This window comes from Oncorhynchus mykiss, chromosome 4 (genome assembly GCF_057628025.1).
Source record: "Oncorhynchus mykiss isolate SJ-2025 chromosome 4, ASM5762802v1, whole genome shotgun sequence".
Taxonomy (NCBI): domain Eukaryota; kingdom Metazoa; phylum Chordata; class Actinopteri; order Salmoniformes; family Salmonidae; genus Oncorhynchus; species Oncorhynchus mykiss.
In genome coordinates, this window is record NC_143025.1 from 86,409,002 (window position 1) to 86,436,669 (window position 27,668).

Sequence of the window (27,668 nt, forward strand, 5' to 3'; positions counted from 1 at the left end):
GAATATAATATAACATGGCTGTTTTACAGGGAGTAGAATATAATATAACATGGCTGTTTTACAGGGAGTAGAATATAATATAACATGGCTGTTTTACAGGGAGTAGAATATAATATAACATGGCTGTTTTACAGGGAGTACATAATATAACATGGCTGTTTTACAGGGAGTATATAATATAACATGGCTGTATACAGGGAGTATATAATACAACATGGTTGTTTTACAGGGAGGATATAATATAACATGGCTGTTTTACAGGGAGTAGAATATAATATAACATGGCTGTTTTACAGGGAGTATATAATATAATATAACATGGCTGTTTTACAGGGAGTATATAATATAACATGGCTGTTTTACAGGGAGTAGAATATAATATAACATGGCTGTTTTACAGGGAGTAGAATATAATATAACATGGCTGTTTTACAGGGAGTATATAATATAACATGGCTGTTTTACAGGGAGTAGAATATAACATGGCTGTTTTTACAGGGAGTATATAATATAACATGGCTGTTTTACAGGGAGTATATAATATAACATGGCTGTTTTACAGGGAGTATATAATATAACATGGCTGTTTTACAGGGAGTATATAATATAACATGGCTGTTTTACAGGGAGTATATAATATAACATGGCTGTTTTACAGGGAGTATATAATATAACATGGCTGTTTTACAGGGAGTATATAATATAACATGGCTGTATACAGGGAGTATATAATATAACATGGCTGTTTTACAGGGAGTATATAATATAACATGGCTGTTTTACAGGGAGTATATAATATAACATGGCTGTTTTACAGGGAGTATATAATATAACATGGCTGTTTTTACAGGGAGTAGAATATAACATGGCTGTTTTTACAGGGAGTATATAATATAACATGGCTGTTTTTACAGGGAGTAGAATATAACATGGCTGTTTTTACAGGGAGTATATAATATAACATGGCTGTTTTACAGGGAGTATATAATATAATATAACATGGCTGTATACAGGGAGTATATAATATAACATGGCTGTTTTTACAGGGAGTAGAATATAACATGGCTGTTTTTACAGGGAGTATATAATATAATATAACATGGCTGTTTTACAGGGAGTATATAATATAACATGGCTGTTTTACAGGGAGTAGAATATAACATGGCTGTTTTTACAGGGAGTATATAATATAACATGGCTGTTTTACAGGGAGTATATAATATAACATGGCTGTTTTACAGGGAGTATATAATATAACATGGCTGTTTTACAGGGAGTAGAATATAATATAACATGGCTGTTTTACAGGGAGTATATAATATAACATGGCTGTTTTACAGGGAGTATATAATATAACATGGCTGTTTTACAGGGAGTATATAATATAATATAACATGGCTGTTTTACAGGGAGTATATAATATAACATGGCTGTATACAGGGAGTATATAATATAACATGGCTGTTTTACAGGGAGTATATAATATAACATGGCTGTTTTACAGGGTGTATATAATATAACATGGCTGTTTTACAGGGAGTATATAATATAATATAACATGGCTGTTTTACAGGGAGTATATAATATAACATGGCTGTATACAGGGAGTATATAATATAACATGGCTGTTTTACAGGGAGGATATAATATAACATGGCTGTTTTACAGGGAGTATAATATAATATAACATGGCTGTATACAGGGAGTATATAATATAACATGGCTGTTTTTACAGGGAGTAGAATATAACATGGCTGTTTTTACAGGGAGTATATAATATAACATGGCTGTTTTACAGGGAGTATATAATATAATATAACATGGCTGTTTTACAGGGAGTATATAATATAATATAACATGGCTGTTTTACAGGGAGTATATAATATAACATGGCTGTTTTACAGGGAGTATATAATATAACATGGCTGTTTTACAGGGAGTAGAATATAACATGGCTGTTTTACAGGGAGTATATAATATAACATGGCTGTATACAGGGAGTATATAATATAACATGGCTGTTTTACAGGGAGTATATAATATAACATGGCTGTTTTTACAGGGAGTAGAATATAACATGGCTGTTTTACAGGGAGTATATAATATAACATGGCTGTATACAGGGAGTATATAATATAACATGGCTGTTTTACAGGGAGTATATAATATAACATGGCTGTTTTACAGGGAGTATATAATATAACATGGCTGTTTTACAGGGAGTATATAATATAACATGGCTGTTTTACAGGGAGTATATAATACAACATGGCTGTTTTACAGGGAGTAGAATATAACATGGCTGTTTTACAGGGAGTAGAATATAACATGGCTGTTTTACAGGGAGTATATAATATAACATGGCTGTTTTACAGGGAGTATATAATATAACATGGCTGTATACAGGGAGTATATAATATAACATGGCTGTTTTACAGGGAGTATATAATATAACATGGCTGTATTACAGGGAGTATATAATATAACATGGCTGTTTTACAGGGAGTATATAATATAACATGGCTGTTTTACAGGAAGTATATAATATAACATGGCTGTTTTACAGGGAGTATATAATATAACATGGCTGTTTTACAGGGAGTATATAATATAACATGGCTGTTTTACAGGGAGTATATAATATAACATGGCTGTATACAGGGAGTATATAATATAACATGGCTGTTTTACAGGGAGTATATAATATAACATGGCTGTTTTTACAGGGAGTATAGAATATAACATGGCTGTTTTACAGGGAGTATATAATATAACATGGCTGTTTTACAGGGAGTATATAATATAACATGGCTGTATACAGGGAGTATAGAATATAACATGGCTGTTTTACAGGGAGTATAGAATATAACATGGCTGTTTTACAGGGAGTATAGAATATAACATGGCTGTTTTACAGGGAGTATAGAATATAACATGGCTGTTTTACAGGGAGTAGAATATAATATAACATGGCTGTTTTACAGGGAGTATATAATATAACATGGCTGTTTAACAGGGAGTAGAATATAATATAACATGGCTGTTTTACAGGGAGTAGAATATAATATAACATGGCTGTTTTACAGGGAGTAGAATATAATATAACATGGCTGTTTTACAGGGAGTAGAATATAATATAACATGGCTGTTTTACAGGGAGTAGAATATAATATAACATGGCTGTTTTACAGGGAGTAGAATATAATATAACATGGCTGTTTTACAGGGAGTACATAATATAACATGGCTGTTTTACAGGGAGTAGAACATAATATAACATGGCTGTTTTACAGGGAGTAGAATATAATATAACATGGCTGTTTTACAGGGAGTAGAATATAATATAACATGGCTGTTTTACAGGGAGTAGAATATAATATAACATGGCTGTTTTACAGGGAGTAGAATATAATATAACATGGCTGTTTTACAGGGAGTAGAATATAATATAACATGGCTGTTTTACAGGGAGTAGAATATAATATAACATGGCTGTTTTACAGGGAGTAGAATATAATATAACATGGCTGTTTTACAGGGAGTAGAATATAATATAACATGGCTGTTTTACAGGGAGTATATAATATAACATGGCTGTTTTACAGGGAGTATATAATATAACATGGCTGTTTTACAGGGAGTATATAATATAACATGGCTGTTTTACAGGGAGGATATAATATAACATGGCTGTTTTACAGGGAGTATAATATAATATAACATGGCTGTATACAGGGAGTATATAATATAACATGGCTGTTTTACAGTGAGTATATAATATAACATGGCTGTTTTACAGGGAGTAGAATATAACATGGCTGTTTTACAGGGAGTAGAATATAACATGGCTGTTTTACAGGGAGGATATAATATAACATGGCTGTTTTACAGGGAGGATATAATATAACATGGCTGTTTTACAGGGATTATATAATATAACATGGCTGTTTTACAGGGAGTAGAATATAATATAACATGGCTGTTTTACAGGGAGTAGAATATAATATAACATGGCTGTTTAACAGGGAGTAGAATATAATATAACATGGCTGTTTTACAGGGAGTAGAATATAATATAACATGGCTGTTTTACAGGGAGTAGAATATAATATAACATGGCTGTTTTACAGGGAGTACATAATATAACATGGCTGTTTTACAGGGAGTAGAATATAATATAACATGGCTGTTTTACAGGGAGTAGAATATAATATAACATGGCTGTTTTACAGGGAGTAGAATATAATATAACATGGCTGTTTTACAGGGAGTAGAATATAATATAACATGGCTGTTTTACAGGGAGTAGAATATAATATAACATGGCTGTTTTACAGGGAGTACATAATATAACATGGCTGTTTTACAGGGAGTAGAATATAATATAACATGGCTGTTTTACAGGGAGTAGAATATAATATAACATGGCTGTTTTACAGGGAGTAGAATATAATATAACATGGCTGTTTTACAGGGAGTACATAATATAACATTGCTGTTTTACAGGGAGTATATAATATAACATGGCTGTTTTACAGGGAGTATATAATATAACATGGCTGTTTTACAGGGAGTATATAATATAACATGGCTGTTTTACAGGGAGGATATAATATAACATGGCTGTTTTACAGGGAGTAGTATATAATATAACATGGCTGTTTTACAGGGAGTAGAATATAATATAACATGGCTGTTTTACAGGGAGTAGAATATAATATAACATGGCTGTTTTACAGGGAGTAGAATATAATATAACATGGCTGTTTTACAGGGAGTAGAATATAATATAACATGGCTGTTTTACAGGGAGTAGAATATAATATAACATGGCTGTTTTACAGGGAGTAGAATATAATATAACATGGCTGTTTTACAGGGAGTAGAATATAATATAACATGGCTGTTTTACAGGGAGTAGAATATAATATAACATGGCTGTTTTACAGGGAGTAGAATATAATATAACATGGCTGTTTTACAGGGAGTAGAATATAATATAACATGGCTGTTTTACAGGGAGTATATAATATAACATGGCTGTTTTACAGGGAGTATATAATATAACATGGCTGTTTTACAGGGAGGATATAATATAACATGGCTGTTTTACAGGGAGTATAATATAATATAACATGGCTGTATACAGGGAGTATAGAATATAACATGGCTGTTTTACAGTGAGTATATAATATAACATGGCTGTTTTACAGGGAGTAGAATATAACATGGCTGTTTTACAGGGAGTAGAATATAACATGGCTGTTTTACAGGGAGTATATAATATGACATGGCTGTTTTACAGGGAGGATATAATATAACATGGCTGTTTTACAGGGAGGATATAATATAACATGGCTGTTTTACAGGGAGTATATACTATAACATGGCTGTTTTACAGGGAGTATATAATATAACATGGCTGTTTTACAGGGAGTATATAATATAACATGGCTGTTTTACAGGGAGGATATAATATAACATGGCTGTTTTACAGGGAGTATATAATATAACATGGCTGTTTTACAGGGAGGATATAATATAACATGGCTGTTTTACAGGGAGGATATTATATAACATGGCTGTTTTACAGGGAGGATATAATATAACATGGCTGTTTTACAGGGAGTAGAATATAACATGGCTGTTTTACAGGGAGTAGAATATAACATGGCTGTTTTACAGGGAGTATATAATATAACATGGCTGTTTTACAGGGAGTAGAATATAACATGGCTGTATACAGGGAGGATATAATATAAAATGGCTGTTTTACAGGGAGTATATACTATAACATGGCTGTTTTACAGGAAGTAGAATATAACATGGCTGTATACAGGGAGGATATAATATAACATGGCTGTTTTTACAGGGAGTATATAATATAACATGGCTGTTTTTACAGGGAGTACATAATATAACATGGCTGTTTTTACAGGGAGTATATAATATAACATGGCTGTTTTACAGGAAGTAGAATATAACATGGCTGTATACAGGGAGGATATAATATAACATGGCTGTTTTTACAGGGAGTAGAATATAACATGGCTGTTTTACAGGGAGTATATAATATAACATGGCTGTTTTACAGGGAGTAGAATATAACATGGCTGTATACAGGGAGGATATAATATAACATGGCTGTTTTACAGGGAGTATAATATAATATAACATGGCTGTTTTACAGGGAGTATATAATATAACATGGCTGTTTTACAGGGAGTATATAATATAACATGGCTGTTTTACAGGGAGTATATAATATAACATGGCTGTTTTACAGGGAGTACATAATATAACATGGCTGTTTTTACAGGGAGTATATAATATAACATGGCTGTTTTACAGGAAGTAGAATATAACATGGCTGTATACAGGGAGGATATAATATAACATGGCTGTTTTTACAGGGAGTAGAATATAACATGGCTGTTTTACAGGGAGTAGAATATAACATGGCTGTTTTTACAGGGAGGATATAATATAACATGGCTGTTTTACAGGGAGTATATAATATAACATGGCTGTTTTACAGGGAGTATATAATAGAACATGGCTGTTTTACAGGGAGGATATAATATAACATGGCTGTTTTACAGGGAGGATATAATATAACATGGCTGTTTTACAGGGAGGATATAATATAACATGGCTGTTTTTACAGGGAGTAGAATATAACATGGCTGTTTTACAGGGAGTAGAATATAACATGGCTGTTTTTACAGGGAGGATATAATATAACATGGCTGTTTTACAGGGAGTATATAATATAACATGGTTGTTTTACAGGGAGGATATAATATAACATGGCTGTTTTTACAGGGAGTATATAATATAACATGGCTGTATACAGGTAGTAGAATATAACATGGCTGTATACAGGAAGTATATAATATAACATGGCTGTATACAGGAAGTAGAATATAACATGGCTGTATACAGGGAGTATATAATATAACATGGCTGTATACAGGAAGTATATAATATAACATGGCATGTGTACAGGAAGTATATAATATAACATGGCTGTTTTACAGGGAGTATATAATATATCATTGCTGTATACAGGGAGTATATAATATAACATGGCTGTTTTACAGGGAGTATATAATATAACATGGCTGTATACAGGGAGTATATAATATAACATGGCTGTTTTACAAGGAGTATATAATATAACATGGCTGTATACAGGAAGTATATAATATAACATGGCTGTATACAGGGAGTATATAATATAACATGGCTGTTTTACAAGGAGTATATAATATAACATGGCTGTATACAGGAAGTTTATAATATAACATGGCTGTTTTACAAGGAGTATATAATATAATATAACATGGCTGTATACAGGGAGTATATAATATAACATGGCTGTATACAGGGAGTAGAATATAACATGGCTGTTTTACAGGGAGTATATAATATAACATGGCTGTTTTACAGGGAGTATATAATATAACATGGCTGTATACAGGGAGTATATAATATAACATGGCTGTATACAGGTAGTATATAATATAACATGGCTGTATACAGGGAGTAGAATATAACATGGCTGTTTTACAGGGAGTATATAATATAACATGGCTGTTTTACAGGGAGTATATAATATAACATGGCTGTATACAGGGAGTATATAATATAACATGGCTGTATACAGGGAGTATATAATATAACATGGCTGTTTTTACAGGGAGTATATAATATAACATGGCTGTTTTACAGGGAGTAGAATATAACATGGCTGTTTTTACAGGGAGTATATAATATAACATGGCTGTTTTTACAGGGAGTATATAATATAACATGGCTGTTTTTACAGGGAGTATATAATATAACATGGTTGTTTTACAGGGAGGATATAATATAACATGGCTGTTTTACAGGGAGTATATAATATAACATGGCTGTTTTACAGGGAGTATATAATATAACATGGCTGTTTTTACAGGGAGTATATAATACAACATGGCTGTTTTTACAGGGAGTATATAATATAACATGGCTGTATACAGGAAGTATATAATATAACATGGCTGTTTTACAGGGAGTATATAATATAACATGGCTGTTTTACAGGGAGTAGAATATAACATGGCTGTATACAGGGAGTATATAATATAACATGGCTGTATACAGGGAGTATATAATATAACATGGCTGTTTTACAGGAAGTAGAATATAACATGGCTGGTTTACAGGAAGTAGAATATAACATGGCTGGTTTACAGGAAGTAGAATATAACATGGCTGTATACAGGGAGGATATAATATAACATGGCTGTTTTACAGGGAGTATATAATATAACATGGCTGTTTTACAGGGAGTATATAATATAACATGGCTGTTTTTACAGGGAGTATATAATATAACATGGCTGTTTTACAGGGAGTATATAATATAACATGGCTGTATACAGGGAGTATATAATATAACATGGCTGTATACAGGGAGTATATAATATAACATGGCTGTTTTTACAGGGAGTATATAATATAACATGGCTGTTTTACAGGGAGTATATAATATAACATGGCTGTTTTTACAGGGAGTATATAATATAACATGGCTGTTTTACAGGGAGTATATAATATAACATGGCTGTTTTACAGGGAGTATATAATATAACATGGCTGTTTTACAGGGAGTATATAATATAACATGGCTGTTTTACAGGGAGTATATAATATAACATGGCTGTATACAGGGAGTATATAATATAACATGGCTGTATACAGGGAGTATATAATATAACATGGCTGTTTTTACAGGGAGTATATAATATAACATGGCTGTTTTACAGGGAGTATATAATATAACATGGCTGTTTTTACAGGGAGTATATAATATAACATGGCTGTTTTTACAGGGAGTATATAATATAACATGGTTGTTTTACAGGGAGGATATAATATAACATGGCTGTTTTACAGGGAGGATATAATATAACATGGCTGTTTTACAGGGAGTATATAATATAACATGGCTGTTTTACAGGGAGTATAGAATATAACATGGCTGTATACAGGGAGTAGAATATAACATGGCTGTTTTACAGGGAGTATATAATATAACATCGCTGTATACAGGGAGTAGAATATAATATAACATGGCTGTTTTACAGGGAGTAGACTATAACATGGCTGTTTTACAGGGAGTATATAATATAACATGGCTGTTTTACAGGGAGTATATAATATAACATGGCTGTTTTACAGGGAGTATATAATATAACATGGCTGTATACAGGGAGTATATAATATTACATGGCTGTATACAGGGAGTAGAATATAACATGGCTGTATACAGGGAGGATATAATATAACATGGCTGTTTTACAGGGAGTATATAATATAACATGGCTGTATACAGGGAGTATATAATATAACATGGCTGTATACAGGGAGTATATAATATAACATGGCTGTTTTACAGGGAGTATATAATATAACATGGCTGTTTTACAGGGAGTATATAATATAACATGGCTGTTTTACAGGGAGTATATAATATAACATGGCTGTTTTACAGGGAGTATATAATATAACATGGCTGTATACAGGGAGTATATAATATAACATGGCTGTTTTACAGGGAGTATATAATATAACATGGCTGTTTTACAGGGAGTATATAATATAACATGGCTGTATACAGGGAGTAGAATATAACATGGCTGTATACAGGAAGTAGAATATAACATGGCTGTTTTACAGGAAGTATGTACAGGGCGTCCCACGGGATTCCTGACCCCTTCCATCAGCTCACTCTCGCGCCTCTCTCCAGTCGGCGCCGTCACTAGGCTACCTCAGATACCAACCTGCATCAGTAGGCTAAATGAGGAAGCCTTCAGTAGAGGATTTGAAACGTTGTAGCCAAGGACCCATCATTAACATTAGAGCAACGTTTTATCTACATTTGATGGAGTCGTCTGTAACAGGAAAGGAACCAGAACAGGGCTTGTTAAAAAGGCTGTGGTTTAATCAAATAGGCTGCCAACCAGAGAGAGGGACAAGCAGCCTGAAGCCGCATCGCTGTTCTGCTCCTAACAACTTTACCATCAGGCCCAGTAGTTTGTTTATTTAACTAAAACCCCTGCTGTCTGAGGTGAGGAGGGAAATGAACATAGATTGACTTATGCAGTCCTGCCACTCAGGTTTTATGATCTGTTAATGTGTGCTCGGCTGTAGGCTACAGATTTCTGCAGTGCTGAGCAGACAGTCCTGTTGGGGGTGTCTGTCCTCATCTTTCAGCCTTAACCAATCTACATTACAGAGACGTAGGCCTACAGTCAGTGCATTTAACTAAGATATAGGTAAAATGACCACATAACAGTCGCAATTTGCATTTCTGAAATTATTTTCAATACTTCCTAATCAAACACAATGGTCTACATATTTCTGCGTGCAAAAATGAGCACGGGACCGGAGTGATTATTTTTATCTGGAAGGGACAGGAATGTTCCGGGGTTATAGAACTGTTGTGTGATCAGGAAAGACTGGACAGGAATGGATTTGAACTCCTGTGTCAACCTGTACTATGCACTATCCTCTGTAGTGGCTTGTGATTGGAGGATAGGCAGTTGCCATACTAGCCAGTGATGCAGCCGGTCAAGACGCTCTCAGTGGTACAGCTGTAGAACTTTGTGAGGATCTGAGGGCCCATGCTGAATCTGTTCAGCCTCGTGAGGGGGAAAAAAGCGTTGTTGTTTCCTCTTCACGACTGGGTTGCTGTGTGGGGACCATAATATGTCCTTATTGGTGTGGACATTGAGGAACTGGAAGCTCTCGACCTGCTCCACTACAGCCTTTTTGATTTTAAATGAGGGCGTGGCTCGGCCCTCCGTTTCCTGGTGTCCACGATCAGCGAATTTGTCTTGCTGAGGTTGAGGGAGAGGTTGTTGTCCTGGCACCACACTGTCAGGTCTCTGACCTCCCTATAGGCTGTCTCATCGTCACTGGTGATCAGGCCCACCACCGTCTTCTGCAACCTAATGGAGTTGTGCGCGGCCGTGGGTGAACAGGGAGTACAGGAGGGGACTGAGCACGCACCACTAAGGGGCCCCGTGTTGAGGTTCCGCATGGGGGATGTTTTGTTGCCTACCCCCACCACCTGGGGGCAGCCGATCAGGAAGTCGGGAATCCAGTTGCAAAAGGAAGTGTTCAGTCCCAGGGTCCTTAGCTTAGTGATGAGCTTTGAGGGCTCTATGGTGTTGAACGCTGAGCTGTAGTCAATGAACAGCATTCTCACTTAGGTGTGTGTTCCTTTTGTCCAGGTGTGAAAGGGCAGTGTGGGGTGCAAAATAGATTGTCTCGTCTGTGGATTTGTTTGGGCGGTTATGTGACTTGGATTGGGTCCATTCAATGTTTGCAGACTCCAAGAAGAGTCTGCGTTACAACTTCAGCTTTAAGCACTAAGTGATTTTGTCTCTCTCTGACCCAGACAAAGTGGTCTTGTTTCAATTCTACAAAATGATTTAGTTAAGAGGTAAATCCGGCTGAGCATATCACACCGAGATGAAACCACAATGGCTGGATTCGTTTGACTGTCACCGTTCATTTTCCTTCTCCCAAGCTCAGCTCACTCGCTCAGAGGAAGAGATAATCGATTCTTTGTCTGGATAGGCCAGAAAATGTGACACGTCACTTCTTATGCAAATGTAGGGTCTGAAACCTGACACTTGGAAACAGAGAGCAGACAGCTGGGGCTTTTTGGCATTATAAGGCAAGGGACACTACGGCGTTCACAGAGCGCTTTCAACACTAACATGTCATTCGGAATCAGTCCAGAACTGCTCAAAGTTCCCCATATGGGGGTTCACGCCGCTCCAAAACCCTCTAGTTTCCTCAGTGTGTTTTCAAAACATTGAGAAACGGGTCGTGAATCATCATGATGCCTGAAAGGCCTTGAGTTATTAGGATAGGAAGCTCTCTCTCTCTCCGACCCCTCTCTCTCCCTCCGACCCCTCTCTCTCCCTCCGACCCCTCTCTCTCCCTCCGACCCCTCTCTCTCCCTCCGACCCCTCTCTCTCCCTCCGACCCCTCTCTCTCCCTCCGACCCCTCTCTCTCCCTCCGACCCCTCTCTCTCCCTCCGACCCCTCTCTCTCCCTCCGACCCCTCTCTCTCCCTCCGACCCCTCTCTCTCCCTCCGACCCCTCTCTCTCCTTCCGACCCCTCTCTCTCCCTCCGACCCCTCTCTCTCCCTCCGACCCCTCTCTCTCCCTCCGACCCCTCTCTCTCCCTCTGACCCCTCTCTCTCTCTGACCACCCGTCTCTCTTCCCACCCCTCTCTCTGCCCACTCCCATCTCTCTGCCCCTCTCTCTCTCTCTCCACCCCCATCTCTCTGCCCCTCTCTCTCTCCACCCCCATCTCTCCGCCCCTCTCTCTCTGCCCACTCCCATCTCTCTGCCCACTCCCATTTCTCTCCACCCCCATCTCTCCGCCCCTCTCTCTCTCCACCCCCATCTCACTGCCCCTCTCTCTCTATCCACCCCCTACTCTCTCTGACTCATATAATCCTTTACTTCTCTTCCTCTAAGTTTTGTTTTGACAAAAAGTAAAATAGAAGTCTCTGACTGGCAGGCGCGTGGTTGTCCTCGTGAAAGTTGTCAAGACACTTCCTGTCTTGACAGACGTACACATTAAGGAGAGGCGAAGGACCATTCACATGATCCTGACAGACTTCCTCCTCCTCGCCTCTCCTTGGAAATGACGTCATTGCGTAATGCACTCATTCTGCTCAATCGTTCAATCACTAGATGATGGAATTGTGTAACTTGTCTTGTGGTAACTATACAATGGCTGTGGTGTGATGTCTGAGGTGTCATTGACTGTGAGACTGCGTCTGTGACCCCCCCCCCCCCCATTCAGGGAGACTGTCCTGTATACCACTTTAGTGTGTCAGTGTTTTTGTATTGCGATGTAAATACATGATATTATTTTGTTGTAATTCCAGGGCTGTTTGATCCTGAGTGATGAGTTAAACCATGCCTCTCTGGTGCTGGGCGCTCGGCTGTCTGGATCCATCATCAGAGTCTTCAAGCACAACAGTGAGTCATTTAGTGTTGTCCAAGACGACCATGTTCGATCACCATCTATCTATTACCTCAGCCAGCTCTCTACAGTAAACTTCCAGATCTCTGTCTAGCTGTTTTGTTTGTCTTATATTAGAGTCTGAGCACATGTAAGCCATGTCACCGTCCATCCCCGGCCTCCTCTACACCATCTACTGTTCCTCCCGATCCAGTTAGACGTGACTCTGTAGTTAGGTTTCAGGTAGTAATGCAAATCTGTATATTTCGTGCCAGTGTTTTTTGTTTTCTCTCATTGCTCCTTCTGGCATTCTATTTTAGACTGACAAGACGGAGGAGATGTGATGGATAAACACATTTCTTCACTCGAAGACTGGCTGCCACTCGGTGTTAGCCAGCCATCTTGTTTTTGTCTTGCTTTGGGATCCAATGTCTAAACATTCAGGTGCTTAGGCTGCATTATTCAGACCCTTTTCTATGCTCTGTGTGTGTCTCTGTAGATATGGTGAGTCTAGAGAAGCTGTTGAGAGACGCCATCGTCCACGGCCAGCCCAGAACACGCAGGCCCTGGAAGAAGATCCTCATACTGGTCGAAGGAATATACAGGTACTGTACCTTTTCAAGAGGTATCGTATGATATCACATGTACAGCTATCATCTGCATTTATTTTTCTGAGTTTTCTTATTAAACGTTAATTAATGAATTCCAATAAATAATGGAAATAACCCCAGCTGAATCAGACGCTCACAATACATTTTAGAAAGTCTCCCCGCAGACTCGGCACGGCCTAGTCGTACAGAAAGGCTCCCCGCAGACTCGGCACGGCCTAGTCGTACAGAAAGTCTCCCTGCAGGCACGGCCTAGTCGTACAGAAAGTCTCCCTGCAGGCACGGCCTAGTCATACAGAAAGGCTCCCCGCAGACTCGGCACGGCCTAGTCGTACAGAAAGTCTCCCTGCAGGCACGGCCTAGTCGTACAGAAAGTCTCCCTGCAGGCACGGCCTAGTCGTACAGAAAGTCTCCCTGCAGGCACGGCCTAGTCGTACAGAAAGGCTCCCCGCAGACTCGGCACGGCCTAGTCGTACAGAAAGGCTCCCCGCAGACTCGGCACGGCCTAGTCGTACAGAAATGCTCCCCGCAGACTCGGCACGGCCTAGTCGTACAGAAAGGCTCCCTGCAGGCACGGCCTAGTCGTACAGAAAGGCTCCCCGCAGACTCGGCACGGCCTAGTCGTACAGAAAGGCTCCCCGCAGACTCGGCACGGCCTAGTCGTACAGAAAGGCTCCCCGCAGACTCGGCACGGCCTAGTCGTACAGAAAGGCTCCCCGCAGACTCGGCACGGCCTAGTCGTACAGAAAGGCTCCCCGCAGACTCGGCACGGCTTAGTCGTACAGAAAGGCTCCCTGCAGACTCGGCACGGCCTAGTCGTACAGAAAGGCTCCCTGCAGACTCGGCACGGCCTAGTCGTACAGAAAGGCTCCCTGCAGGCACGGCCTAGTCGTACAGAAAGGCTCCCTGCAGGCACGGCCTAGTCGTACAGAAAATCTCCCTGCAGGCACGGCCTAGTCGTACAGAAAGTCTCCCTGCAGGCACGGCCTAGTCGTACAGAAAGGCTCCCTGCAGGCACGGCCTAGTCGTACAGAAAGGCTCCCTGCAGGCACGGCCTAGTCGTACAGAAAGGCTCCCCGCAGACTCGGCACGGCCTAGTCGTACAGAAAGGCTCCCTGCAGGCACGGCCTAGTCGTACAGAAAGGCTCCCCGCAGACTCGGCACGGCCTAGTCTTTACGTAGAAGTGGGCATAAATATAGTGCGACTTCAGTTCTTTGTCATGTACTTAGTGTAAAGGTCAACCAATCCGTTCTGTTCAGTGTGGATCTGGTGAAGCTGCCTGTCCCTGATCAGTTCACTAAATGTGTCGTTAGAACGGTCTGACACACCCTGAGTGATCTAGAGAAACACTGTCACTGACTTCTCACAGCAAATGAAGATCAAAAAGAAACACACTGTTTACGTTGTTTTAGATTGCAGGGAGATGTTCACGTCTTAGTACGGCTGTGTGGTCATTTACCAGACCCAACAGTTGATCCACAGAATATTTGTAGTGTGTGTGTGCTGTGCGTTCATGTCATGTATGTATGTGTGTGTCTGTCTCTCCTCCCTCCACGTCTCACCATTATCCTCTCCATCTTCAGTATGGAAGGATCCATCGTGCGTCTGCCTGAGGTGATAGCCCTGAAGAAGCGCTACAAGGCCTTTCTCTACCTGGACGAGGCCCACAGCATCGGGGCACTAGGACCTCGTGGTGGAGGGGTGGTCGACTACTTTGCTCTGGACCCCAAAGATGTTGACATCATGATGGGAACGTTCACTAAGAGCTTTGGTGCTGCTGGAGGGTATATCGGAGGAAAGAAGGTGAGTCTGCTGTCTGATAGAGGTTAAAGGGCAGGGGAGGTCATTATGGGAGTTTTTACCCAGAGCTTTAGTGTTGCTGGAGGGTATATCGGAGGAAAGAAGGTGAGCCGGCTGTCTCCAAAGGCAGAAACCTGAGTTCCAGCTTTTTTCCTCATGTTCCCATTCCGTTAAGTGAATGAATACTAGACTAGGAAGTATGGCTAAGCAACGCCAAAAGATCTGCGATTAGGAGAAATGCTCTTGACGGGGTGCCAAGACCTCTGAAGCAGCCATCAGTGCTGGAAACTAGAGCTAGGTGCAGGGCTCCCTCCCTTCTAACACTGAAACTGCCCTGGGTGTTCATACACAGATAATCGCCACTGGCATGAGTCATGACATGTATATTACGAGTCGAAGCCTTTGTTTTCAGGGATGGTTACTGATACAGTTTACTGAAAAAGTTTCGGTGTGGCGGTTTCGTCATCAACAGGACAACCCGGTTTCATCATTGCCCAATGATATGAGACATTTCCCACAGTACTTAGTGAAACCAGATTTCCATGGCTCAGTTGGAGCATGTTTAATTTCTGAATAGATCCCATACTGTCTACATTAGAATGACAATGGTCTCTTCTGTTCCCCCGTAGGAGTTGATAGACTACCTGCGGTCCCACTCCCACAGTGCTATCTACGCCACCTCCATGTCTCCTCCTGTGTCCCAACAGATCATCACTTCTATGAAGATTATCATGGGGGAGGACGGTACCACTCTGGGTGAGTTTACACAGCCAGCCTCCCTCAGCTGCAGCTGGGAGGAAACACACTGTGTAGCTGAAATAGAACTAGTTATTATCCCAAATCCTGCAATCATTAACACATATCAAGAAGCTGATTTAAACAGCACGATCATTACACAGGTGCACCTTGTGCTGGGGAAAATAAAAGGCCTCTCTAAAATGTGCTGTTTTGTCACAAAACACAATGTCACAGATGTTTTCGGTTTTGAGGGAGTTTGCAATTGGCATGCTGACTGCAGGAATGTCCACCAGAGCAGTTTCCAGATAATTTAATGTCCATTTCTCGACCATAAGCCTCCTCCAACTTCATTTTCGGAGAATTTGTCAGTACGTACAACCGACCTCACAGCCGCAGACCACGTGTAATCACGCCAGCCCAGGACCTCAACATCCGGCTTCTTCACCTGAGGGATCGTCAGGGAGGGGTGTTGAGGAGTATTTCTGTTTTAAAATAAAACCCTTTTGTGGGGAAAAACTCATTCTGATTGGCTGGGCCTGGCTCCACAGTGGGTGGGTCTAAGCCCTCCCAGGCTTTACCCGTGGCTGTGCCCCTGCCCAGTCATGTGAAATCCATAGATTAGGGCCAAATGAATGTATTTAAATTCAATGATTTCCTTAAATGATCTCTAATTCAGCAAAATATTTGAAATTGTTCCATTATATTTTGGTTCAGTATACTGCACATGCAGCGCATTCGGAAAGTATTCAGACCCCTTGACTTTTTCCACATTTTGTTACATTACAGCCTTATTCTAAAATAGATTTTAAATCCTCATCAATCAACACACAATCCCCCGAAATGACAAAGCGAAAACAGTTTATTAAAAATCAACAGAAATACCTTATTTACACAAGTATTCAGACCCTTTGCTACGAGACTTAATTGAGCTCAGGTGAATCCTGTTTGTATTGATCATCCTTGAGATGTTTCTACAACTTGATTGGAGTCAACCTGTGGTAAATTCAATTGATTGGCCATGATTTGAAAAGGCACACACCTGTCTATATAAGGTCCCACAGTTGACAGCGCATGTCAGAGTAAAAACCAAGCCATGATTGTGTTGAGGCATAGTTCTGGGGAAGGGTACCAAAACATTTCTACAGCATTGAAGGTGCCCAAGAACAGTGGCCTCCATCATTCTTAAATGGAAGAAGTGTGTAACCACCAAGACTCTTCCTAGAGCTGGCCGCCCGGCCAAACTGAGCAATCAGGGGAGAAGGGCCTTGGTCCGGGAGATGACCAAGAACCCAGTGGTCACTCTAACAGAGCTCTAGAGTTCCTCTGTGGAGATGAGAGAACCTTCCAGAAGGACAACCATCTCTGCAGCACAAATCAGGCCTTTATGGTTGAATGGCCAGAGGGAAGCCACTCCTCAATAAAAGGCACATGACAGCCCACTTGGAGTTTGCCAATTGTGACATAAAGACTCTCAGACCAAGAGAAACAAGATTCTCTGGTCTGATGAAACCAAGATTGAAATCTTTGGCCTGAATGCCAAGCGTCACATCTGGAGGAAACCTGGCACCATCCCTACGGTGAAGCATGGTGGTGGCAGCATCATGCAGTGGGGATATTTTTCAGTGGCAGGGACTCGGAGATCAGTCAGGATCGAGGGAAAGATGAACAGAGAAAAGTGCAGAGAGATCCTTGATGAAAACCTGCTTCAGAGCGCTCAGAGCCTCAGACTGGGGTGAAGGTTAACCTTCCAACAGGACAACAACCCTAAGCACACAGCAAGGCAATGCAGGAGTGGCTTCGGGACAAGTATCTGAATATCCTTGAGTGGCCCAGCCAGAGTCCAGACTTGAACCCGATCGAAGATCTCTGGAGAGACCTGAAAATAGCTGTGCAGTGACGCTCCCCATCCAACCTGACAGAGCTTGAAAAAAATGTCCATCTGTTTTTGCTTTGTCATTATAGGGTATTGTGTGTAGATTGGTCTGGGGGGGGTTTAATCAATTTTAGAACAAGGCTGTAACGTAACAAAATGTGGAATAAGTCAAGGGGTCTGAATACTTTCCGAATGCGCTGTATCAACTACTGCTGAACATTAACTACGGTATTGGCACTGACCCTGTAAAACCTGATTCCATCATCAATACTTAATCATCAGGAGTTGAATCTGCTCCAAAGGGTTGATGATGATGGCTATCTATACACAAGGTTTTCACTTGGGTTAGGCTGTGCCTGGTACAGCACAGTGCCATTACCACCAGTAACCACAAGGTGACAGTACAGACCTGGAAAGCATTACTGACTTCTGATTAAATTAATTGATTCTTGCTCACAGAAAAACTGAAGGAAAAACACAGTTTATATTGATAAAAAAAATATGGACTTAAAATACAATTAGCTGTGTGTGGATTCTTCCAAATTAAAACTTAATACGAATATAAAATTCCATAGCTGTTGAGTCCTCTGGTTGACCTGTACTTAAAAACTAGTGAAAGTTGGGTCTCCTGTCTGGTCCATCTGTAGAACACAATCTCCTCTCTTCAACCTGAGTGCTGTCATCAGGTGCTGTGGAGTTGACGGTCACTCCTACACACACTGTACAGAAAACATCTGGAACCAGCTCAGCCCATCCAGAGTGTATCTATCCCCCTCTCGTTAGCACCAGGCTGGGTTAAAACCTCCAGTCAGTCCCCTGCTTCCCTCAGGGCTCTCAGTGATTGAAGCCTGTGAACTGGTAGTATGGACTTTCCCCACATGGCTTCGTGGCTTTCAGATGTCTGTGTGTGTGTGTGTGTGTGTGTGTGTACAAAGCGACGTGCCACTGTGGATTAGAGTTCTCTCAGGAGTTCACTATGCTCAACACACACACACACATACACAGACACAGCCTAAACCCAGCGAGGGTCCGGGTCACTCCAGGATTATGTTATTCTGACAGGGAGGTTCCTCCTGTTCCTACCTAGATAGTTGCAAAAAACCACAGATCTCGGCTCAGATTACCCTATAGTCAAACTTAACAGTAACAACTGGAGGATGAAAACATATCTGATCCTGTACCAGTGGATTGGGACATAGTAGTACAGAACTGATGTCTCTGCACCACTATCTCAATGGTCCAGACCAGTCTCTGACAGACACAAAGACATGGAAATGGCTGATCTCACAGTCTTGACCTAATCACTTGATAGTTTTCTCAGGAAAGAGGAATGTTGGCAGTTTTATTGTTCAAAGCCTCATATGTGTTGGAAATTCAAGCCTTTGAAGTTACTGCCATGGCTAGGTCGCTAGGAGAGGTAGTGAGGCTAGGTCGCTAGGGGGGGTAGTTGAGGCTAGGTCGCTAGGAGGGGTAGTTGAGGCTAGGTCGCTAGGAGGGGTAGTTGAGGCTAGGTCGCTAGGAGGGGTAGTTGAGGCTAGGTCGCTAGGAGGGGTAGTTGAGGCTAGGTCGCTAGGAGGGGTAGTTGAGGCTAGGTCGCTAGGAGGGGTAGTTGAGGCTAGGTCGCTAGGAGGGGTAGTTGAGGCTAGGTCGCTAGGAGGGGTAGTTGAGGCTAGGTCGCTAGGAGGGGTAGTTGAGGCTAGGTCGCTAGGAGGGGTAGTTGAGGCTAGGTCGCTAGGAGGGGTAGTGAGGCTGAATGTTTTGGCCATAGTGTTGAGTGACTGGGTTTCACATCTCGGGGAACTAACACGAGTCTTCAGATCTCAGCCAAGGTTACCCATCATACTCTCATTACACAACCAGAATGACTTTCTCTGGTTTGTAGCTAAAGTCAATTGTATGCATAGGACAGACAACTAAAATGCATATTTCATCTCTGGATGGGACGGGGAACAGTTACATATTTCATCTCTGGATGGGATGGGGAACAGTTACATATTTAATCTCTGGATGGGACGGGGAACAGTTACATATTTCATCTCTGGATGGGATGGGGAACAGTATTACATATTTAATCTCTGGATGGGACGGGGAACAGTTACATATTTCATCTCTGGATGGGATGGGGAACAGTTACATATTTAATCTCTGAATGGGATGGGGAACAGTTTATTACAGATTTCATCTCTGGATGGGATGGGGAACAGTTACATATTTAATCTCTGGATGGGATGGGGAACAGTTTATTACAGATTTCATCTCTGGATGGGATGGGGAACAATTTATTACAGATTTCATCTCTGGATGGGATGGGGAACAGTTTATTACAGATTTCATCTCTGGATGGGATGGGGAACAATTTATTACAGATTTCATCTCTGGATGGGATGGGGAACAGTTTATTACAGATTTCATCTCTGGATGGGATGGGGAACAATTTATTACAGATTTCATCTCTGGATGGGATGGGGAACAGTTTATTACAGATTTCATCTCTGGATGGGATGGGGAACAGTTACATATTTCATCTCTGGATGGGATGGGGAACAGTTACATATTTAATCTCTGGATGGGATGGGGAACAGTTACATATTTCATCTCTGGATGGGATGTGGAACAGTTACATATTTCATCTCTGGATGGGACGGGGAACAGTTACATATTTCATCTCTGGATGGGATGGGGAACAGTCAGGACATCAATTTAAAAGGAATGTGAAACAAGTGGGAAACAATCCCTCCTGAGAATACCCCCCTCCTTTTTTTCAGCGTATATCACTCTTCAGTTCTCGCAGAATGGTTCTGAATTCCCAGGCGCAAGTAAAAAATAAGTCTGTGTGAATTGAATATCAGACTTGTTGTGTCTTGGGTACCTTTGAAGCTGTATGTTTCTGTCTCAAAATTAAATGGCAGATACTGGAGCTTTTTTCTCATGTTGCTGAAGTCACCCACTACCCACTACCCATGCCTAGTGAACAGGCAGGTACTAGGCTCTAAGGCCTAAGAGAGGTCGCCCGTGTGCCAGCCTGGTTCTGCTCTCTTGCCAGCTCCTCATGGGATTGACAATGGAGTAGTAACAAACTAAAACCCATCAGGTGACAAGGGGAGGGTCTGGAATAGAGGGCGTGGCCAATAGTCCTTTAAAGGGTGTGGTTTACCTGTTTAATTGTTTTACTGGTTAATGGTTGTAATCACTAATGGTTTAACAGGTTTTTACTAATGGGTTTACAGGTTAATGGATTAAATAGAGAATGGTTTCATTGTGTTTCCAGGTGTGGTTCGTCTGAGGCAGCTGTCAGAGAACACTACGTATTTCAGGAGGAAACTCAGAGAGATGGGCTTCATCATCTATGGCAACGATGACTCTCCTGTTGTACCCATGATGCTCTACATGCCCGCCAAGATAGGGTAGGTCTGGTAATGGCTAGTTAGAGATGTTTACCAGAACACAAACAAAACACCAAGATAGACTAGGTTTTATCAGTCCGCCGCGTAACACCTTGGTCAACTCGCACAGTTTTAGACTAAATAACCACGGTGAACATGGTCAGATTGTTTCTGTTCACTTTCCTCTGACACGATCAATATGGCATTCCTCAGTCAGTCACAGAATAAGCAGATTGTTCACACATTGGTCACATGTTCTCTAACCCTGCTCTGTGATTGGTTTTCTCTCAGGGCGTTCGGTAGGGAGATGTTGAAGAGGAACATTGGGACGGTGGTGGTTGGCTTTCCGGCAACGCCCATCATAGAGTCCAGGGCCAGGTTCTGTGTGTCTGCTGCCCACACCAGAGATATTTTGGACACGGTGAGACAACCAATCACGGACTAGAGTCATGGCGTCCCCCCCATGGCGTCCTCTCTATCCTGCATCTTGTCTGTCTGTCACTCACTCAATAGGATATTTTGTCTCTCTCACTCAATAGGGTTTGTGTTCATCACTAGTTATATTCTATTCAAGTCTCTGAGATGTTAGTATGGGATGGAAGGAGAAGAAACTGCATTTTAGTATTGAGATGCACCTCAAGTCTCTGTGGTCCTAGAATTGGGTCCAGTTCAATTGATGGGAACGTTGAATATAAGTTGTATATCAGTGGTTAGATTGTATGGTGAAGACAGCGTCATCCCTTTTAATAGCTGAAAGAATCCCTCCACATCTCTTCAAAGCGGTGGGACTGACTGACTGACACTTCCCCAGTGTTGAGTCAGTCGAGCCTGGCTTCTGACTTTCATGGCTGATGTGCTGCTGGCGTGGAAGACAGGAAAGGCATTTCAATATGTGCTTTATTAGATATATGTGCTTTATTAGATATATGTGCTTTATTAGATATATGTGCTTTATTAGATATATGTGCTTTATTAGATATATGTGCTTTATTAGATATATGTGCTTTATTAGATATATGTGCTTTATTAGATATATGTGCTTTATTAGATATATGTGCTTTATTAGATATATGTGCTTTATTAGATATATGTGCTTTATTAGATATATGTGCTTTATTAGATATATGTGCTTTATTAGATATATGTGCTTTATTAGATATATGTGCTTTATTAGATATATGTGCTTTATTAGATATATGTGCTTTATTAGATATATGTGCTTTATTAGATATATGTGCTTTATTAGATATATGTGCTTTATTAGATATATGTGCTTTATTAGATATATGTGCTTTATTAGATATATGTGCTTTATTAGATATATGTGCTTTATTAGATATATGTGCTTTATTAGATATATGTGCTTTATTAGAGGGTGAGAGGGTTCAGAAAATATTTTCCTTTCAAATACTTAAACTGGGTTCAATAGAGTTTGCCTGGCGCAATGGAACCAACAATCGTCCCATAATTACCAACCCCGCCCGTCTGGTACACCCAGGCAGGTTCAATCACGTCTACAACATGTTTTGGGAGAACACCTATTGTTTGAACCCAGGTGTGGGTGGGAGACCTGGAAGGATGACAGCACAGGCCATTTACTATGGTGGATCAGCGAGCTCAGACACTTTTATTTAAGGAGTGTTGTCTGACCTAGGACAGTCCATCTTTTTGATGAGTGGGTCAACAGACACTTTTTCCTCTCTTTACAAAGTTCAGAGAAGGTATGAAACAAAGAAAGTGGAGGAAGATAGATTGTTTCCAAGGGGGTTGCGGACCGATGGTATTGCAGGGCAGATAAAGTCTCCTGGGGTAAGTGGTGTAGTTTTAGCTCTAGTTGTGTATTCTTTGTTCACCCTTACGCAAATGGCCCCCATTTATCTTCATTAACAGTTTGATCAGGTGAATTTCAGGGTTCAGCAACCCTCACAATGCTGTAAGAAACCCCCCCCCCCCCATCTCAATCTCCTGGGTCAGCAGGAAATGCTCCTGCTTCTTATGCTCAACATTCTGCTGTTGATCTTGATGTTGTATAGCTTCTCATTTCTCCACAGTAGAGGATCCTGCTTCTGAGACCAAATGGAATCCATCCAGCTCTCTCTCTCTTTCATGTTGATGTTGAGTAGCTTCTCATTTCTCCACTTGTTGTTTAATCTTCTCTCCTGTCTTCTCCCCAGGCGTTGGAGGCCATCAGTGAGGTAGGAGATATATTACAGCTGAAGTATTCTAGACACCAGAGACGTCCTCATCTCCCCTCCTCCCTGGGTTCATGGTCCTCTGAGGAGAGTCTGCTCCAGGAGCCCAGCCACATCAAGCCTTCTGTCATGTAACTAACTGAAATTGCCTACACTGGTGTAGGGTCAAGTTGCCTCTAGATGCTGATCTTGTCAGTTTAGTATTTTTCCTCACTAATAGTTGTTGTTAGGATTGGGGGATGGAAAGCTGATCCTAGATCTGTACCTAAGTGAAACTTCACCAGGTCTGAACAGTCACCATGTGCCCAGAGGGTTTTCATAATGCATCTTAACTTATTGTGACTTCATTTTTTTTTTTTGAGTTTGTACCTTAATGTTGAGTCTTAAATATGTCTTTGTGCATTATGGGGTCTTCCAATGCAATAATAACAAGATTACATTGACATTGTAGTAATTTCGAAGACTCTCTTATCCAGAGCCACTTACTGGAGCACCTTGCTCAACGGCACATTGACAGCTTTTTCACTGATTCGGCTCAGGGATTCGAACCAGCTACCTTTTTAGCTTACAGGCCCAACACTTTAAACCAATAGGCTACCTGCTGCGGTTCTTACATGTATTTTCAGCTTTTAAGATAGGTTTTCATATTAAAATATACAGTACCACTTGTTTGGTTATACCAATGGTTGGTTACTGGCAGGAGTTATGTAACAGACAAAGTAAATAAATAATATCTATCATTCCTTACGTTAGTAGAGCACTGTTGATATGGGTAAAATACCCCATCCCCACCTAAATATAGGCCTTCATATCACATGGGGTACATCAAGTGTCAACCTTTTTATTTTATTTAACTTAAACCTTTCCACTCTAATCAGTGTTTTATACTTGAATATTGTCATTGGGTCCTTTCTCTAACCAAATATATGTATTGTACATTATCTACTGTTTATACTGTAAATTAACATGTGAACATCTTCTTTGACTTAACATCGTAGCTAGTCACCAATCACAGAGCTGCTTTCCATGAGTAGTCCTAGCTCTCTCTGTAATCTACGTATCACACCTGGCTCATGTTCATTAGGGCACGTCTCTGCCAAAACAAGCATTTCTTATTGGACAAGCCCTGGTAGTCCCTCCCAGTTTCAGTTAGTTTTTGTTCCATTTTGTGCCTAATGAACACGACTTTGTTCCAAAAAGATCTGTTGAGATATTTAGAATAGTAGGGGGGGGATCCCTTTGAAGAGCCGACCATGTGGTGAATGTTTTTTTTTATTTTCTATCATCTTTTTCAGCCTTTAATATTTAGTGTTCTTTACACCTGTGCTGGAATAACTTGAACTCATATGTCTTAAACAGAGTCTTTAACGTATCCATGAATGAAGATGCTCTAATACTGCTATAGGATAAATAAGAGCCAGGTCGTGTTGTGTGTTTCTTAGGATCGGCTTCCTGGAATAGAAAATACATATATTTCAATGGAGATTCTTGCCTTCATCTGTGTGCGGGAAACTGCCCGTTACTGAAGACACATGTCATGTGAATATCTAACGGTATATCTAAACCTAAGTGCTTATACTATTATTAAACAACCCAGCGCTGATGTCTTCTTCCTGAACAATGACACGCTGGGTGTAATGTAACCACACTGTCTATCTGTACGTATGACCATGCTGCATCCTAACCATGCTTCTCTGATGTACAGATATGTCCTTATTCGGAAAACACTTCCTATGGATACCCTCTTTATAAGGTATTATAAGTGCATCCATAATGCCTTATGAGCTATGCATTATAATGCCTTATGATCTATGTATAATGCCTTATGAGCTATGTATAATGCATTATAATGCCTTATGAGCTATGTATATTGCATTATAATGCCTTATGAGCTATGTATATTGCATTATAATGCCTTATGAGCTATGTATATTGCATTATAATGCCTTATGAGCTATGTATATTGCATTATAATGCCTTATGAGCTATGTATATTGCATTATAATGCCTTATGAGCTATGTATATTGCATTATAATGCCTTATGTATATTGCATTATAATGCCTTATGTATATTGCATTATAATGCCTTATGAGCTATGAATATTGCATTATAATGCCTTATGAGCTATGTATAATGCACAAAATAGGTTTAATACAGGACGTTTTTCTATTTATTGCAAATTCCCTATAGTATTTCAATCTGCCTTGTTTTGGGGAAGATGTTTCTAATATAGTATCTCTGTGGGTTGCAGCTCTATGTTCTACAGCAGTTCTTCTAAATTCCATTTAAAGTCAGCCATTTCAGGAAGTTACATTTCATGGAATTTCAGTTTGGAAATGTTTATTCAGAAAATTCAGAAAACTATTAGAATTGACCTCCTGAATTGACTTGATTTGTAATGGAATTGACCCCCAACCCTGTTCCAGAGTACCTATGTACGTGTGTTTTTAATAACTGACATGTCTTCAGTGCTAGTACTACTGATGGGCATTGGAAATGCAAAGATGATGTAACCTCACTGAAACGACAGGCTTTACGGCTGGCTAACGACAGGCTTTACGGCTGGCTAACGACAGGCTTTACGGCTGGCTAACGACAGGCTTTACGGCTGGCTAACGGCTGGCTTTACGGCTGGCTAACGGCTGGCTTTACGGCTGGCTAACGACAGGCTTTACGGCTGGCTAACGACAGGCTTTACGGCTGGCTAACGACAGGCTTTACGGCTGGCTAACGACAGGCTTTACGGCTGGCTAACGACAGGCTTTACGGCTGGCTAACGACAGGCTTTACGGCTGGCTAACGACAGGCTTTACGGCTGGCTAACGACAGGCTTTACGGCTGGCTAACGGCTGGCTTTACGGCTGGCTAACGACAGGCTTTACGGCTGGCTAACGGCAGGCTTTACGGCTGGCTAACGGCAGACTTAACGGCTGGCTAACGACAGGCTTTACGGCTGGCTAACGAATGCTTGGTTTGAAGGAAGCGTCTTTTTACCGCCGACTGTCTCACAATGATTCTTCTTATCTGATATGGCATTCCAGAATTAGCTGATTTTGTTTTGGCTGGCTTGTATATTTATTTTATTTGTGTAAATTATATATTTGATTTTCAATGGGACAACCTATGGGTCATTTCAAGTGTAATATTGTGATAAGTCAAATATCCGGTTTGTAGTTGAGGTGTGTGAGTGTAGAAATGTATCGAACAGAACTGAGGCTAGCACTGTGATCATTCCACCACTACAAGCTCCTTTTAAACTATCTCTTGACATTTTAAAGTGTCTAGAATTTGTTTAACAGTAAAACTGAAACCTTGTTGATTCTGCATTGTATTTAGTTCAAGCTGGGTGGGCCCATGTAGTTAGTCTCTCTTGGTCCCGAATGGCACTCTTTTTTCCTATAGTGTACTACTTTTAACCACAGCCTTAGTCAAAAGTAGTGCACTATAAAGGCAATGGGGCACAATTTGGGATGCCTGCTCCGTATCCTGTTCCCATCTCTATTGAGACAGGATGTGATTGCTCATATCCAGCAACATGATCTCAGGAAAGCTTTTTACATTTCTACAAAGCAAATAACATTTAGCTTCATATGTCATTAATCACTGGCCCATTTTTTTTTTAAAGCAAATGTGTTTTTAAAATGAAAAGATTAAAAAGTTCTTTGATGTAAAATGACATTGTTTAACCAGCAATGGGAGAGATTTGTGAACTGACCTACTATGTACGCGGCTGTATAAATCCTGTATGTTATCAGTAGGCTTTTAGCCTTGGCAAGTTCAATGTTTGGAGATAGTTAGGGTTGAAAGATAAACCATTTGAGGTTTTTGAAGCAATGGTGTGTGTTAAACCGTGCTGTTGGAAACGGTGCTGAGATTAAATCTGTCTTTGTTTGTATCAAGCTCTAGGTTAGATTTGTCTTTTGGCCAAGGTCTATACACATACGCACGATGTGTAATGTCATCTATCGGAAAGTCTTTACAGAATGAATACCATTAAATGACTTACAACCTGTTTGTATCTTAAAGAA

General features: G+C 40.6%; 1 protein-coding gene across 1 annotated transcript in view; it reads left to right on the plus strand.

Moving 5' to 3' along the window:
- LOC110517371 (serine palmitoyltransferase 2) overlaps window positions 1-27,668 on the plus strand; it is a 41,705-nt gene extending 14,037 nt beyond the window's left edge. Inside the window, exons 6-12 of the mRNA XM_036976211.2 lie at window positions 12,967-13,060; window positions 13,543-13,648; window positions 15,236-15,455; window positions 16,082-16,208; window positions 21,332-21,467; window positions 21,738-21,867; window positions 23,621-27,668. Coding sequence (XP_036832106.1) covers window positions 12,967-13,060; window positions 13,543-13,648; window positions 15,236-15,455; window positions 16,082-16,208; window positions 21,332-21,467; window positions 21,738-21,867; window positions 23,621-23,773 — 966 coding nt within the window. The 3' untranslated portion in view covers window positions 23,774-27,668. The remainder of the gene's footprint in view (window positions 1-12,966; window positions 13,061-13,542; window positions 13,649-15,235; window positions 15,456-16,081; window positions 16,209-21,331; window positions 21,468-21,737; window positions 21,868-23,620) is intronic.